Genomic DNA, 16,115 nt, shown 5'->3' with positions numbered 1-16,115 from the left:
TAGAGATGTTTTCACTTGCCAAGATATAATTTTTATTTATTTATTTATTTATTTTGCAATGTAGTCAGAAATAAATGGCATCCCAGGATCCAGATGGCACCCACCGGCTTCTCATTCCTATGATCATCACAGCAGTTTTCTGCAGCAGCTCCACTTCAACTGAGAATAAAAGATAGTTAAATATGAACGGGACGGGGTACTGAGCGAATACAGGTTGCGAATACACATCCAGGTAAACTCAAGTGCTCTTCTTTTATTAGATATTCACACATCCAAATTAAAGAAAGTACTTAGTTCTCACAGAGTGAATAGCCAGTCTCCCGCAGTCATTCTCATCAGCAGACTGCTCCTCAGTATGAATCACTCATTTTGTAAGACACACGGCTGCACAGAAAAACAACACAACTGAATTGACTCCCATTTCACCTCCCCTGCTTGCTTTTATACCCTTAGACTCACTCTGAGCCAGGAGTGAAAAAAAAGGTGTAAAATGGTTTATGTTGTTCAGCTATCTATATATAATCCATAATAAATACAGTATAGTTAACATTTCCTCATGTTTACTGGTAAGTATACATTCAGCTACAGCTTTATTTAACTTTTTTCCCACAGGTTAAATTTTAGCTGCTCTTTCCCCCCTCCCAGGATTACTGTGTCAATCAACCACCACCTAGAAAAAGACACAGACAGCTGTACCGCTATTCCTATGGGGCCAGGGTAATTATACACTTAAGTCATTTTTAATGTCACTCACATATTTTGGGTGTGATGTCAGGATTCACTGGCATCATCACAGAACATCAACGAACAATATTTTCACTCAGTAAAAATGGAGTAACAAATGAAATCATTTGTAATTGTTCCAAAGTGAAAAAATTATGTTAACAATTATATTAACTAATTAATAATATTCTTTATAACATGTATAAAACATCTTTATAGTATCTTAAGACAACTCTAACACAAATTAACTCTTCATGACTAGTGCAAGCTTTGCAGCCTGGCATGAAACTGTAGGAAAATATATTATGACTGTTTCTAGTTTCAGCTTCCAATACAGAGCACCATGCAGTAGCCTTTACATTAGAAAGAACCAGTCATTAAGAAAACAGGCCGAACATGAATCAGAGGACTTAAAGCTATCAAGTCATTGCAGTAAACAAGAGCATACAATATTACACTGCACAGTGTTGCTGAAACAGCATAAATGTACAGGCATTCTTAAAGCAATCAAACATTTCATAAGAACAAATGTCTATAATTCAAGTGAGTAAATCCAATGACTTTTGCTTAAGGCATAAAAGCAACCTTGTCAAAACTTGTTCTGTACCTGACTGTTGTAGAACAATCATTTTATTAATGAAAAACCTCAATGCGATACTCTTGCACTGGATCTTTCATTGTTCTATAATGGTTTTGAATTTTTAAATATGGGCCATTATTACAAAGTTCAGACTGGCAAGCACACTCTATGCCTTCTATGTGGCACATGTACATTACACAACTTTTGACCTGCACGCTGCATTGCAACACTTTCCCATGAATGGAATGTCAGCTTAACATCATTGTACCCACACAGAAGGAACCTTTCAGATTGCAAGTTCATTCACCTTCGGAATCAGTCACATTTTGTTCAAACTCATTGAAAATTAAATATTTTAAATGCGGTACTACCGGAATGCAAACCACATCCACATCTACGTTTCATAATCTCAAAGCAACATATTCAAATCAATCCAAAGAAGTACATCTTGTAACTGGAACATTAGAATTAGTGTTCCTATTCTAAAGTAGCATTATGCAGCACTTTTTATGTTTTACATTCAGCTATGTATGACTGGCCCATTGCAGGTCACAACCTTTGAACAGAAACATACTTGTAAATCTGACCACACAAGCTGCTTCCCCCACCGATTGCTGTTGGCCTTCACTTCCCATTGCCATATAAGCTACCTCACATACAAATATTTTTTTTCTGAATATTTCCCTGAGTTTTAGAATTGTTTTTGCTTGTTTGATGCTCATTGTCCAGTAGATGGCGCTCATTCTCATAGGTCCGATAGGCTGTTACAAGCACAGAATTGCTGTTTTGTTCCCCTTGTTGCCCTTCTTGTTTGCTTCTGCTAATTATTATTATTTATTTATTTTCCTGTGATGAACTTCAAATAGAAAAGTGGGCCATTAAGGATTTGAAAGTTCAGTCTTACTTCACTAGTTATTGGTCTGTTAGTAGACATGGGATAAATGAACTGCAGTCTGCTGTATAGAGATCATCCAGCTGTTAGACATTGAATGGGCGGAAATGTGGCACTGTGTTTTTAATCATTTCTAATACGTTTAATTAGAGACGTGCCTTTGAAGTTCATGTGAGATGTACATCTGTATTACTTTTTCATTCATATTTTAATTATATGATTATGAAACATTAGTCCCCTTAGATCATAATAAACCTTAGATAGCTTACAAGCTAGATCGTGAATTTAAACGATATGCCGGTGTGCAGTGACTATATAGCCTAACCTGCTGTGCTGGATGTCTATTATAGAACACTGTATGTTCACATTGCACTTCCTTGGGTAAAATAGATGTTCATCGACGGCGTCATAATTCAGTGAACACGAGGTCCAATACGCTCCTTAGTAAGTTAGTGCGCTTATGAGTGGGCGAGGGAAGAAGGACCAGAAGGGGGATTCTGACGCTCTGTTGCATACAGCCGCATTGCTTCCACCGCATCGCCGAACCTCCATTGATTAGTTCAGGGAGGTTGGCGCCTAACCTTTCTGTCCAAACATCCTCTTTCGGCATTCAGCTATTGCAATTTTGTATCCAGTCTCCGACGCTTCAAGAAAAGCCTAACGGCTGTTAGCGAGTGGAAGAGTGAGAAAGAGAAGAAAGTCGCTTCGCTGCAGAACTCAAAAGCACGTTTCCAGCATGAGCGACGTAAGTGCAATTAATTAAATAACAATGTCTTGCTGACAGTTAAGCAAATTAGTATTTCGAGAAACTTAATCCCGAGATCCGTGTGCATAAACGCAGTTAACTCGATTGTATCGTGTTGTTGTAACACAAGTGATGGCAACATTCTAGCGAGATAGGAGAATTTCAGTAAGTAAAGCAATTTTAGTTTTAGTTTTGAAGAGATTAAAGCTTATGCCGCTGATGTACTGGTATATGCTACTTGCTCTATTACTTTATTTATTCGTACGTCTCCATCCCCCACCTCCCCCGCCGCGTTATTCAAGGTGCAGTAACAAAGAGTAAAACATGTCTCTCTGACAGATCTCGCCCCTATCCATTTTCTTGCAGCTTGCGTTTGTTATTTGTTAATTACAAACGCAAATAAGAGTAGGCTTTCTGGTCGCACACTCCGTTAGCTTTTACAGTCCAAATGAGATGCAACGTCTGATACCGAACGTCTTCCGATAACACCTCCGAGATTACGGTAATGTAGCTGTCTGAACACCTACCATAATACAGATGTTTTATGCTATTGAACTGAGTCTAATTTTGAATGTGTGCAAGATATCTTACAGTATGGTAAATCATAAACCCTTAAACTAACTTTTCCGCAGCTTATTAAGACTTTATGGGGTAGTCGCTTAGATAGATGATTGATAATTTAACTTTAGATAAAGATAAACTGTAGACCGCTATTCGGGTTACGTGTAGTCGAATAAGGGCTGTTGATGTGCAAACCCATAGTCAAATAGCCTACACAGTTCGATCAGGCAACACAAATAACACAGGTCTACATACATATATGCACTGTCTACTTACATGCATATACAAATTCTACATATCTAAATAAATGACCGTTTTCCTCTGCAGATTGTTTTCACGTTCTGCGGGAGATTTCTGGCGGCGCTGCGAGGATTCATGTTATTTTATCTCTTGTATCCTAGGACATTAAACCTTTTCCCGCAGTCTCTGATTTCTCCTTAGCAACAGCGCGGGTGCATTCTGTAGTATTAATACTCACGCGCACATCCGCCACGAATGAGTTTCGCTTTGTGCTCACAACGTACATTCCATTTTTGCGAAGTAGAATGCCACAAAGCTGTCCCTGTCAAAGCTTCTTGAGGTCCTATTTAACTAAAGTTGCTTGCTGTGAGAACATTGATCCTATATGTGACAGATATCGCCAAGCACCAACGAACCATGCGCACACATTTTGTTCCTGCCCCTCTTTGTGTCAGTACCTGTCATTGATATTAAAATCATTAACAGATATTATAGGAAAACCTATTGCACCCAACTGCCGTGTGTGGTGTGACCCCTTCTGTCTCTCTTTCAACTGCAGAAGTCGATTTTGTATCTTTTGTCGTCTTCTTGCCAGGCGATTAATACAACTTCAGTGGGCATCTCCTTTACCTCCTCGTACCTTTTGCATTAGAGAAAAACTTTTATGATCTGAGTCTTTAATATTTCCCTTTTTATTGATGTTTTTTTCCTTTGACTTATATAGTTATATATATATATATATATATATATATATATATATATATATATATTTATTTATTTATTTTTTCTCTTTTTTGTCCTCAATGTGGACGGTTTTATTAGTTTATTCCTTTTTTTTTCTTCTTGTTTTTACTATTTTGACTACCTTATTGAATCGTCAGATCTAGCACTTAAATACATTCAGTTATTAAAACCAATAAGGAAATTATGATGTACAAACTGGGCTTAGCTACTGTTACTATTTTTGAAGAATATATTTATCCATGCAGCAGGGCTTTTGTGCATGTGTCTGTCTCTCTGTACAAGTGTACTTTTGTGTCTCAAGTTACAAGTTGCAAAAGTGCCATATGCAAAGAGTGGACAAAATAATAGATGCAGCTGAAGGAAATGAAATGTAATTTACCATAGACCTTACTAAAGTGCAACTTTAAAGCCAGCTACCCAGCTACAGGGTCATTGGTCAAGTGCACAAGTGAAGAGCAAAATTATTTAATATGCCATGGAGGCAACTACCAACAAAATTCCAATATTCATGAAAAACGTACACTAAGTGCATTGGCAAAGATCAACAGTAGTAGCAAGTTAAAGCTCAACAACAGATATAGACGATTATTGTACATCACAAGCTTTACAAAGATGGAATTAATGGCTGTGCAGAGAACTGCTTGTATCCAAGGCCAGCAGACAAAGACTCATGTATACAAAAACCTAAACTTCTGAGCAATTAAAAAAACCACAGAAAGTCAAATAACTCATCTTTCACCCTTCACTACGTTTGTAAATGTTCAACTTTTGAGAAATCCAAAGAATGCCTTCAGATCACAAAGTCTGTTCTTCGGTGTTAGATTTGGTGGTGGATCCATAATGGTATCTCATAACAATCATTAGGTCCAGTGATTACTCTGCAAGGTCACATCATGGTCAAAGATTATGAGACAACTTTAGCACCATATGGTATAAAAGCTGCTCTCACAATATTCAACACTGATATACATTGCTAAAAAAATTGAGTGGTTTCATAAATACCGATATGAAGTCAAATGCCTATGGAAGGCCTATTGATCACATGGCAATGTTTGTATTACAGCATTCAAAGGACTAGAGATATACTGAAGTCAATACATAGCATATATTCATGGCCATATACCTTATTAGGTACTTGATATGTTAACTTTACACACACACACACACACACACACACACACACACACACACACACACAGAGGGAGATGTCTGGGAGGAGGGGCCGTATCGTGACAGAGCCCCTGCCCAACGGCGCAACTCCCGGTGCGCCAGCCTATCGGGCTATGGCCCAGAAACCAACGCCGAATGGCAAGGCCAGAGGACAGGGCAACCTGAAACGGGCCAGCGCAAGGAAGACAGAGGAGGGGAAGGACAGGGACCAAGACGAGAACAGACACAGGGACGGACACACTAACAGGCATGGACACAAAGGGTGACAAAGTGATCGGTATATTAAGTGTATTAGGGACAGGCACGGTGATGGGGACAGACACATGAATAAGACAATACAGCCCGGTAAAGGGAGCAGGGACCCCAGCCAGTTGTCGGTTGGGTTGGAGACCGACCAGCTGGGGAGGGATTGTCCTTCGCCCGCTTGGGTAGCAGCGGCTGTTCTGGTTTTGGGGTCCGCATTTTAGGAAGCGTAACAGCTCCTTCACCAGTCTCTGGGGCTGGCACTGGGCGGAGCCTTGGGTGGAGTCTTTGCTGCCAGAGGCTCTTCGCTCTTGTAGTCTGCAGCCTCAGTGTCGCTGCCAGAGGAAGGGTCCCTATGGAGGACCTCCTCTACCTCCATCAATGGGTCCTCCCCATGGTCGAACTCAGAGTCCGACCGCAGACTAATGTCGCTGTACTCCCCATTCCGTTCATAATCCACGTAGCCCTTGTGGTAGTCCTTGAAGGGGTAGTAGGACCCTGCGGAGTCCAACCCAGAGTACTGGACCTCGTTGTATCAGTCCCAGTAGTCCAACATGGGTCCGTTTGACTCCGCTGAGTCCGACCCTGGACCACACTCAGGGCATCTACGTCTTCTCTTCCCCTTCCTTGTTTTTTTTTTCCTTTCATCCCAGGCATCCTTCCACGATCAGTGTTTCTGTAACGAGGAGGCTGAGTTGAATGCAGGGATGAGTCTCAGAAAACTGGACCATACACTTATTTTAAACATACAATGTGGAATAATTAGCACGCAGGCTAACGAGGTTAAACACCGACAACAATGACATGACTTTTATGCATGTAAACTAATGACACAAAATGAGGAGCAGGTGTGGAACACAGGGAGGGCATGGCAATACTGATGAAACACACACACACACAAACACACACACAGGGAGACGTTTGGGAGGAAGGGCTGTATCATGACATGTATAAACTGGCTCCTCCTACTACTAATTCACATGCACTTTCCTTGCACAACTGATGAAGGACCTCTGTCCGAAACTTGCTTATATGTGGTGATTGCCAGGAACATCCATTAAATCCAGAGACTTTAAATACTCAGTGAATGCAAAGATATTGATTCATGCTATGAAACTGAACTAGGCCACTGTAAGTGTTCCTGCAGGGACTATAAGATGTGTTGTGATCTTAAGCACCTTGTATACCGTAGCATTATTTTATATATTTGAAAATCTGGTTTGGATAGACCATCAAAACCAACCATTAATTTTACGTATTTAAATAATATGTATCTTTAGTGGCATAGTATGCAGTGCACACTGACTATTTCCTAAATCATCATATTATACTCATATGTATGACCAATGTTACATCAGCTAATCTTAGCCTAATAGCCATGGCTGTAGTACACAGGCAGAGATTCTGTACAAGGTTAAATGCAAATACTTTAGATTTTGTAGAAAGAGAATCTCTACAGGCAAGCCTGCAAGGCACAAACAACCTTGTAGCCCTTTGGCTTAAAGACGCTTGTGGTTGATGTGAGACTGGAGTATGACAGGAAGCAGAGATCCATCATAGGACATATGCAGGTTTCTAAAAGAAAGAAGTATAACAGAAGGCAGAAAGTGTAGAGGTGTGTTGAAATATGCTGATAAAAAACTCAGTCTGCAGCAGTGACCAGTTTAAATTGTGTAAGATGTCTATCTTCCTCTCTCTCACTCTCTCTCTCTCACTCTTTCTCTTGGTGCTCCTCCCATCACCTACAGCAGCTCCCCAGGGCAGGTTCTTAAATACTGCAATCTGTCTCTGTGTCTCTGTCTCTGAAGCTGACTCCCTACTCACCGCTGCCTTCTCTGCCTCCCTCTGATTGACTCTCTCTCTCTCTCTCTGTTCCTCTCTCTCCCTCTCTGCCTGTCTTTCTCACCATCTGCTATCCCTCACCTCTCTTCACCTGTTCATCTGCTGCAGTACTTAGAAAATGAAACAAGACAGATCTTTGCAATGAAAGCATCGGAGAGACAAAAACACCGAGGGGGAGAGGAAGGGATGAGCAGATGAAGAGTGAAAGAGTGTGAAAGTAGGATTGAATTGGGAGGATGTAAAAGCTTTGGAGAGAGAGATGGAGAGACTCGGAGCGAGAGCTGGCGAGAGAGCGATAGAATGGACCTGAGATTGGGAGTGAATGTGATAATTGCGTTGGATTTTTTTTTCTTTCTTCCATTCCTGTTCTTGTTTCTCACTGTGACCTTGCTTCCTTCCTTCCCCTAGTGTGCTCTCTTCATTCCTCCTCTCATTCATTCTTTTGGTCCCCTTGCTCTACAAGCACAGATGTCTGTTTTTCCTCTCTGTCTCTCTGTCTCTCTCTCTCACTCAGGGAGGAATGAGAGGGTAAAATTCAGATAGTTAGAGTGTGAAAGAGCAGCTTGAAACTCAGCAAGACAGAAATGGACAGAAAAAAGGAGGGGGAGGCAGAGTTTGCTGTTCCACCACAAGTCTGAGAATTTTATAGTCTGTACTGAGTACTGCAAGACATGACAGCCGCCATCACTCAGTAGGCTGCTGTGATAAAACAGCAGTGTTATAAGGATGCGGCTCTATGTCTCTCCTCATCTCTCTTTCTCCGTCCTTCCATCTATTCTCTCTACTGAACTATTCACTGAGTGGGTAAGAGAACAGGGGGATGCACATATAAGGAACTTCATGAATGATGCATGCTTTAATTTTCTGGAAAGGAAACTTAAATGTCAGGACTCATGGTTTCACACACATATACACGCACACACACACACACACAAACGAGACCCTGATGGCTACCTGTAGACAGGAAGATGCACTTTGTAATGTTTCACTTTGCTGTATATTAGGGACAGACGAACCAGACCAGTAAAAATCAGAAAGCAAGTTTGTGAGACAGAAAGAGAGAGAGCAAAAAAAAAAAAAAAATGCAGACAGGCACTAAATGAAAGAGATGATAAAATTAGGTCAGTTGTCAGACAGGAATTGGCCGGTCATTGCAGCTCTTGTGTCATGTGTGTGTGTTCTGGATGAATTTTAGACTGTGTGTATGGTTGTATGTGCACCTATTAGGTTTTGGTCTCTGGAGTCTAGTCTGGCTAATGGCTCTGCTTTATTGGGAGATAGAATAATTCTGACATAATATTGTAAGATCTCCATTACACATTTTCACCTCAAAACACACATACATAGAACTGGAAGGATCAGTTGCAACAGATATAGCATTGGACCAGCAGGGGATTTTATAATGCAACATTAATGGGAGATGATCTCCTACTGGAAAGCTAGATTCAGTTGCGACAAAGTTTGATGCAGACATTCAGCTAAATCACTGCAGAGGCACATCACACTGTGCTGAGATGTCCTGCATCATTGCTTCGTTCCCCTTCATATATAATGCACTAAAGCCCTGCCTCCTTTTTTCCTCCCAGTGTTCATGTTCATGCCTAGAGGAAGTGCAAATGGGTATAAATTTGCTTGCTTGGAACAGCACAAGCTTGCAGTGTAGCTGAATTGCATTTTTGTAATGCATGAATGCCATTGTGCATCATAAAATTAAGAAGAGGTTTACTGAGTTATAATAGTTTGGGAGCATACTGGGAGCTTACGAGGTTTTGTTTTCTTATTTCTTATGTTTTGCCTGTTAGCCCATTGTGCCTATTGTATGTTTTTCACATTGCTGAATTTACATACACAAGTAATATTGTACAATGATTTGCTTATCAGTGATTCACTGAATTGAATTACTTACACTAAATAAAATCACTTAAAGCTGTTGTCTTCTATTGCTAAATTATTTGGTCAGACTTCCTTTTGACCTCTCTCTTCCAGCACACACCTGCAGGGAACCCGAACAGCAGCCAAACGCCTGCCTCAGATAACAAAGGTCTGTGTGTATCTCAGCCTCCATACTGTCTACCCATCTCTCTCTGGTTGTCCCTTTGGATTATTCGTGGACTCAATAATAATAAAGTCCTTTGTTTTCTGACTGTCATATCTTGTTATAGATTTGTATGTTATTCATGTTATTATTGTTTATCTGTTTCATATTGTCCTTTTTCTGTGAAAGGGGCAATTGCTTCAGCACGAAAACATGCTTGTTCATCAGTCCTTAACCTTCTCCATCTTCATGTGTTTGCTCAGTGAAAAACTCATGAATTACATCTATACTATTGCCCAAGCTGTGCAGGTGTATAAGCATAGCATATGGTCAGATTTAGAATGACTGAAAAGTAGTCGCGGGGTGACACTTCCATATGTTGTCATTCTATATGGCAAATATGTGAAAGCAATTGCCATCCTTGTGTTTGATGTACTGATGGATTAAAGTATCCTGCTGAGACACAAGGATGTAGTTCATATGTTTAACTTAGGATTTTTGTCTAAGTTAAAGTACGTTTATTTATAAAGTATTTTTATTTGCATTTTTTAAACAATATATTTTAAATCAGTTTAGTTTCTCAAATACTTCGTACTTGTAAATTCAGAAGGTTCTATGAGTAACTGTAGTATTGGAAAAAATGGTTTCATTCTGACAGACAACATTTCTGTTTGGGACTACTGAAAACTCAACTTCAACCAAAGCATGCCATATATTACTGCTGTACTTCACTGACACTGTAGTCTGTGATTCTATAAACAGTTTCACAGCCTATGGATTAGAAGAGAACTGAGGCCTGCTTATTAAATATTTAGGTTACTTATGTATGGTTAATCTTTGGGTTATGCATATGCTTGTTTAGTAATTTTTGTTATTATACACTCTTGCTGATTGATTTATTGTATTATAGGAAAGACATCTGGCATGGCGGGGAAGCCTGAACAGGAAGAGGAGATCGATATTGATCTGGAGGCTCCAGAGACGGAGAAAGCTGCTCTCGCCATCCAAAACCAGTTTAGGCGTTTTCAGAAGAAAAAGAAGTAAATATATACATAACGAACCAGGAGAAACCAAAAAAAGAAAAAAAATATATGCAAGAATAAGATACAGAAAGAAAGTGAGAGTTATACAAACCACACAAACAACAGTAAACCAACCAAAAATATTTCCACACATCAGGGTGAAATTGTGGGGCAAGAAGAGACAGACAGACAGGGAGGCAGTAAAAGGGAGGTAGAACGGAAAGAAACACCCTCCAAAATAACATGAATATCTCCCCCCTAAAATGGCCTTATACATGCCCCCCTAATATATACCTTTCAACCCAAATGACAAAAATATTTTTGTGTCTCAATATGACCTGAGATGCATAGCCATAGGACTGTCCTAAAATTCACATATAGGCCCTAAAATGCACCCAAGCTCTAAAACCGCTCTCCCAAAATGTGATTTCCATGCGACATCACAGAATGCATTACCTAGACTGGAATGGAAGCTTTATTACATATCCACCAAGTATGGTTCTTCACATGATACAAAGGAACACATGTTCCATTCAAAAGATCATATTAGCATTTTCTGACCCCACGTCTTTCCACTTCCTTTATATGTACCACCTAACTTTGCCATGCCTGACTAGCCAGTAATATCATAGTGATCCCTGTGGTTGCACCATTTGGTCGTAAGCACAGTGAAACAGGCCAGTTGGCGAGCTGGTGGCTAGTGATAGTCATGGTGGCCTCACCCTGACCGGGTGTGCTGTTTCCATGCCAACCTGAATTGCTGATCTATCTTTGGTTGCTCAACAGCATGCCTTACTGATTTAGCAGATTAACAACTAAGAAACAATGGGAAAAACTGCAATAAAAGTTACATTTAGAAAGATGCATGTGACATAGCTGAAAACACCATCGGAGATGTGATTGGGGTGGTAAATTATTTATTTGTAGTTGCAAACTAGAAGTAACAAAGTGCACTGGTGTAATGACCTTTGAAGGTTCTACATTATCACCAGTTAAAACATATAAAATATATCATTATATTTTAAAATGTATAAACAGTGTATGGTTTGTACATATATTTTAACATGTATGAAAGTACAAGCGTGATTTCCAAAGGGTACCAATCTGTCAACTCTGAGTGGTGCATTAGGTACAGTATAATGATAATAAACAGAAACCACTGAACCTAATTTGAAAACTCAGTATAGTGTTCTCATCTGTAAATGTTCCCAACTGTTTCCAGCTATATATTGCCTTGTACAATTCATTGACCACATTCATCCCTGTTTTGTTTCCATCCACAGGATCACTGCTGCCTGCATAATGTTTGGGTGGCAGATGATTTTGAACAAAGCATTAACTATGACATGATAGTGGCATAGTTTTGGGAGTTGGACTAGTACCAGGCACGCTGATGTTGCTGAGGTTTTAATATATGATGTACATGTGATAGGTCCGATGCCCAAAAATATCCAGGCAGCAGCAATCCTACGTTAAGAAACTGTTCATTAAGTCTAAAATATAGTTAAAACAAATTGTGCATGACAAGGGCATGGGCAACATGTACTCACAAGGTAGACAAGGTGAGTGTATAGCTAATAGCTTTTCTCTCTTAAACATATACAAATAAAATTCTAATGCACAGATTTCACTGTCAGCACCAGGCATCCCTCCCACCCCCACCCAGAAGCATTTAACACACTGACCTGATCTGGAAAGTCAGACCTCTAACTAATTAATACTCTATTATCGGAATATAACCTCTTTTTCTATTTAGAGGACAAAGTCACAATTAGCATATCCAGATCTGACTCATTACCTATCATTCACAGGCCTCAAGGTTAGTCAGGGCACCAAATTACTCTTAATGCACCAATAAAGCATGAGGAAGCAGGAGTGCAACCTATAGTCTTTACTGTCATAGGTAGTAAAAATGGCTTTGGAATGTTTCCCTTCACAACTTATAAAGTGATATGTGTCCTTGCCAAAAGAGCTTGAGTGTTAGTGGACTTCAGCTGGTTGTCATGGTTAAATGAAATAGATCATGTATGATAACCCCCCAGAGTCTGCACTGTGCTCCATTTTTGAATAGTACCATTTGCTGGCATTAAGTCACTTGTTCATCTTGAGCACATTTCACTATTGTCAGATCTTTAAATTCCTACTTTCCTGAATACCCAACAGACATTGTCCATTTCTCCTTATTTTTCACAGCCCATTTAAGCTATGACGTCCTTTCACTTTGCCTCAAGGCACCTCAATCCTCCATCTCTCATACTTAGCGTGCCAGCTACACTCAGATTTTGAAAGGCCGTTATAGAGGTCTAAAATGTACACTGTAGCTTTGGCTTGTGCTGATGTCATAGAAATTAATCTTAAATGACAATAAAGATAAAATATCTGAAATGGGAGCATGCCACTGTACACAATGTATACCATATATGCTATATCAATATCCTATATATTAAGATACTTGTAAATGATGGTTTTTGCTGATAATGTGAATGTAACTATAGCCCGCAAATAGGTACTTAAACTCACCTTGTCGTAATGCTTTCATAAGCTTTTCCTCCTTTACTTCCTTTCTTCATCACTAATCTAGATGTTTTTTGTTTTTTTTTCCTTGAAGCACAGATGTAATGTTGCTTAGCCAAAATGGAACTGTCTACTTGTTTAATTTGTCAGGATTGCTGCCTTATTGCTTTTATATCTTCAAATAATTAAAATCAGAGAGAAGTGGAGAGAGCAGTGCTTAAGTATTTCTGCAAGGCGTGTTGAAACCTTTAGCAATAGCTGTGATGCTAAGAGGGAACAGAAAGAATGAGTAGAGCATTGCCAGCAAGGTGCCCTGTTCACAGCCTGACCTCAACAGCCTCTATAGGGATCTTGCTAATGTCAGGAAGAACCACAAAAATCCATCTGCATTCTAGCACAACACCCCCAAGCTTCAGGGGACCTTTTCAGAATTACTGAGTTACAAAATCTCCTTTCTGTTCTATATTGATAATTTTATTGTGAGCCCAATCTTAAAACGGAATCCATAGCGCTGTCCCATATGGACATTGCAGGACATGTGACTAGACTATGTAAATATCAATAACATTAGGAATGCTACAGCAGTCCTTTTGTGGCTATGTTTAGAATTTGTAAATTCAATCAAAGTGACCAAGCTCTAAGTAAAGCCATTGGGAAGGGGGATAAGGATGCTGTTTTGGATTAGAACATGACCTCTGTAAGACATATGTAATTGCTAGCAATGTTTTCATATTGCCTACAGAGGTAATGTGGAAATAATTGTGACAGATCATACTTTGTTTTGCACTGCAGATGCTGTATTCTCTTGGACATTTCAGGAAATAGTAAACCTGTGTGGCAGAAAGAGTGCACTCAAACATTCCTCCTGTGCTGCTTTCAGTTAAATCCACACAATTAAAAGTTGCTGCCAACTGCTTAAATAAATTTCCATTGCTCATGATGTCTTTCTTTTAAGTGAATGTACCAAAACTAAATACTGCAGTTATAGACATGGTGCATTATATTTTTAGCACCCCAAAAATTATTCCTCAGTCTATAGATTGCATTAAGCAGTACTATAGCAGCTTTATTCAAACAGTTTACATGATCTAACTTGTTTGACATCACTCAGTGGTGTCTTGAATCTTCTGCACCATTTGAGTAAGCACATAGGGTATTGGCAAAAACAATGTTTTCCTTGCTGATCTCAGAAAAGTTTAGCCATCTGTTTCAAAATAATAATGCTAATACTAAGTAAACATATGCTGATTGGAGATCAGCTGCTACATGGCAAGTGAATGTAAGCTCATTCCCAGAGGATGATAGTTTGTCTTTTTCTCCTCTCCTGGGTATCTCTCTATTCAGCTGTTGGACTGATGAGCTGTGACTTAAGCATCATTAGGATAGCTGCTCTCCAGGGGCCACCGCTCACACACAGCATCTACAGAAACACACAGCTTCTCCTGGCTCTCAGTTAGGGGAGGAATAAGGAGACTATAAATGGAAACTCCTAATATCACCCTGAGACGCAAGTCACCTGCGTGCAAGTGGGATCCATAAACAGGAAGCACATGAGTGCAGAAGCACAGGAACCGGGTGTTTCCATTAAGAGAGCAGTGAAAGGCCTAATAAACTATAAGTGACAGATGTTTTAATATACAGAAACATGCTGGAAATTTTTTTATTTGATTTGTGTAATACATGATTGATGCAAACTATGCATTCCGTATTTACATGAACCTTTTTTAAGTTTTAAAAACTTAAAAGAACAGTATATGTTACACTGATTTGGTAGTAGATGTTAAACAGCATTATAGAGAACTGCTGAAAATGCAGTCATCATACAAATAGACTCCAAAATTCCCATTAAGCACTGGAGAGTAACAACTTTATTTAATAATACAATGGACAAAGGAATAAGAAAGCAGTGTTAGTAATGTCTGGCTGTATGAAACAGCTGTTGTTGTGAGCTTTCATAGCAGCTTCAGTGATCCATTCCTGTCTGTTCATATGACTTTTGCTACTGATTAAGTTGATTTCAGGAGATTCTGCTTTTCATTGTCTGTGTTCTAAATTAAGGGTGTCAAACTGCACTCTGGGAGAGTTGAAACATCAAAATACTCCTTTTGTTAGCCCGATACACTGATCCCACAGCAAATTATAAAGCCTGAATTTGTTCAGGTGTTTGACACCCTTGCTATGAAGCCAAAGCCAAAGTATACAGAGTTTCCAGAAAAACAGGACATAAGTAATGCTATAACACCAAGGGAACATAAGGAGAGGGGGATTGAGAAACCCAACTGAACACATAAACAATTAATGATACAAATATATGCGCAAATTAATGCATCTTCAGTAAAGTATGCCGAAACCTATGTGAACTATCTGTCCAGGATGAAGCTCTTGGCCAAAGAGCAGCTGGTATAACTACCCTGGAGAGACACAGAGGGAGCCAGACTCTTGAGTCACCTTACAGCACCCAGAATCTCTGGGTGCTTCAAATGTTAAGGGTAAGCATAGCATCAGAATGCTGTCAGGGTAGGTGGCCAGCAACAGTTTATGTATTGTGAATTATAATAATTTCCATCTAAGACTCACTTCTGGATTCATTACATTTGACTGGCACCAGCTCAAGAAGGGAACCATCATTGCAAGGGAACCATCAAGGGAAGTTCACTGGCTGGGCTTGGATACACTACAAGCTAGCCAAATTCAGGTCCCCAGTGCTCAGGAGAAGCAGGGTGGATGACAAGTTCCAGTTTGCATTGAAAGGAACTTCCATTCCAACCCAAGAACTTCAGAGGTTCATACTCCTATGCAGCTTA

At 39.7% G+C, this 16,115-nt stretch overlaps 1 protein-coding gene and 1 long non-coding RNA gene across 2 annotated transcripts; one reads left to right on the top strand and one right to left on the bottom strand.

The window, feature by feature from the left end:
• Positions 1–24: 24 nt before the first annotated feature.
• Positions 25–4,140, bottom strand: LOC113585395 (uncharacterized). The gene is made up of 3 exons (XR_003411503.3): positions 3,980–4,140; positions 302–384; positions 25–159 (listed from the first exon to the last, which is right to left on the bottom strand). It is a non-coding gene; the product is annotated as an uncharacterized LOC113585395 (long non-coding RNA).
• LOC113585393 (Purkinje cell protein 4-like protein 1) lies at positions 2,638–14,251 on the top strand. Its single transcript, XM_027022846.2, has 4 exons — positions 2,638–2,940; positions 9,727–9,781; positions 10,686–10,815; positions 14,104–14,251. The coding sequence occupies exons 1-4, from the start codon at positions 2,932–2,934 to the stop codon at positions 14,207–14,209; spliced, it is 300 nt and encodes a 99-aa protein (XP_026878647.1). The 5' UTR covers positions 2,638–2,931; the 3' UTR covers positions 14,210–14,251.
• Positions 14,252–16,115: the final 1,864 nt, after the last annotated feature.

Source organism: Electrophorus electricus, chromosome 5, assembly GCF_041902795.1.
Source record: "Electrophorus electricus isolate QZ-2024a chromosome 5, ASM4190279v1, whole genome shotgun sequence".
NCBI classification, from domain to species: Eukaryota; Metazoa; Chordata; class Actinopteri; order Gymnotiformes; family Gymnotidae; genus Electrophorus; species Electrophorus electricus.
Note: the sequence above shows the minus strand (reverse complement) of the source record. Positions and strands in the feature narration are given on the sequence as shown.

Excerpts from the sequence above, each read along its gene's own strand:
- LOC113585393 (XM_027022846.2), top strand. Across the intron at positions 9,782-10,685 it reads GCCTGCCTCAGATAACAAAG|GAAAGACATCTGGCATGGCG; the intron begins GTCTGTGTGTAT and ends ATTGTATTATAG. Across the intron at positions 10,816-14,103 it reads CGTTTTCAGAAGAAAAAGAA|ATGCTGTATTCTCTTGGACA; the intron begins GTAAATATATAC and ends TTTGCACTGCAG.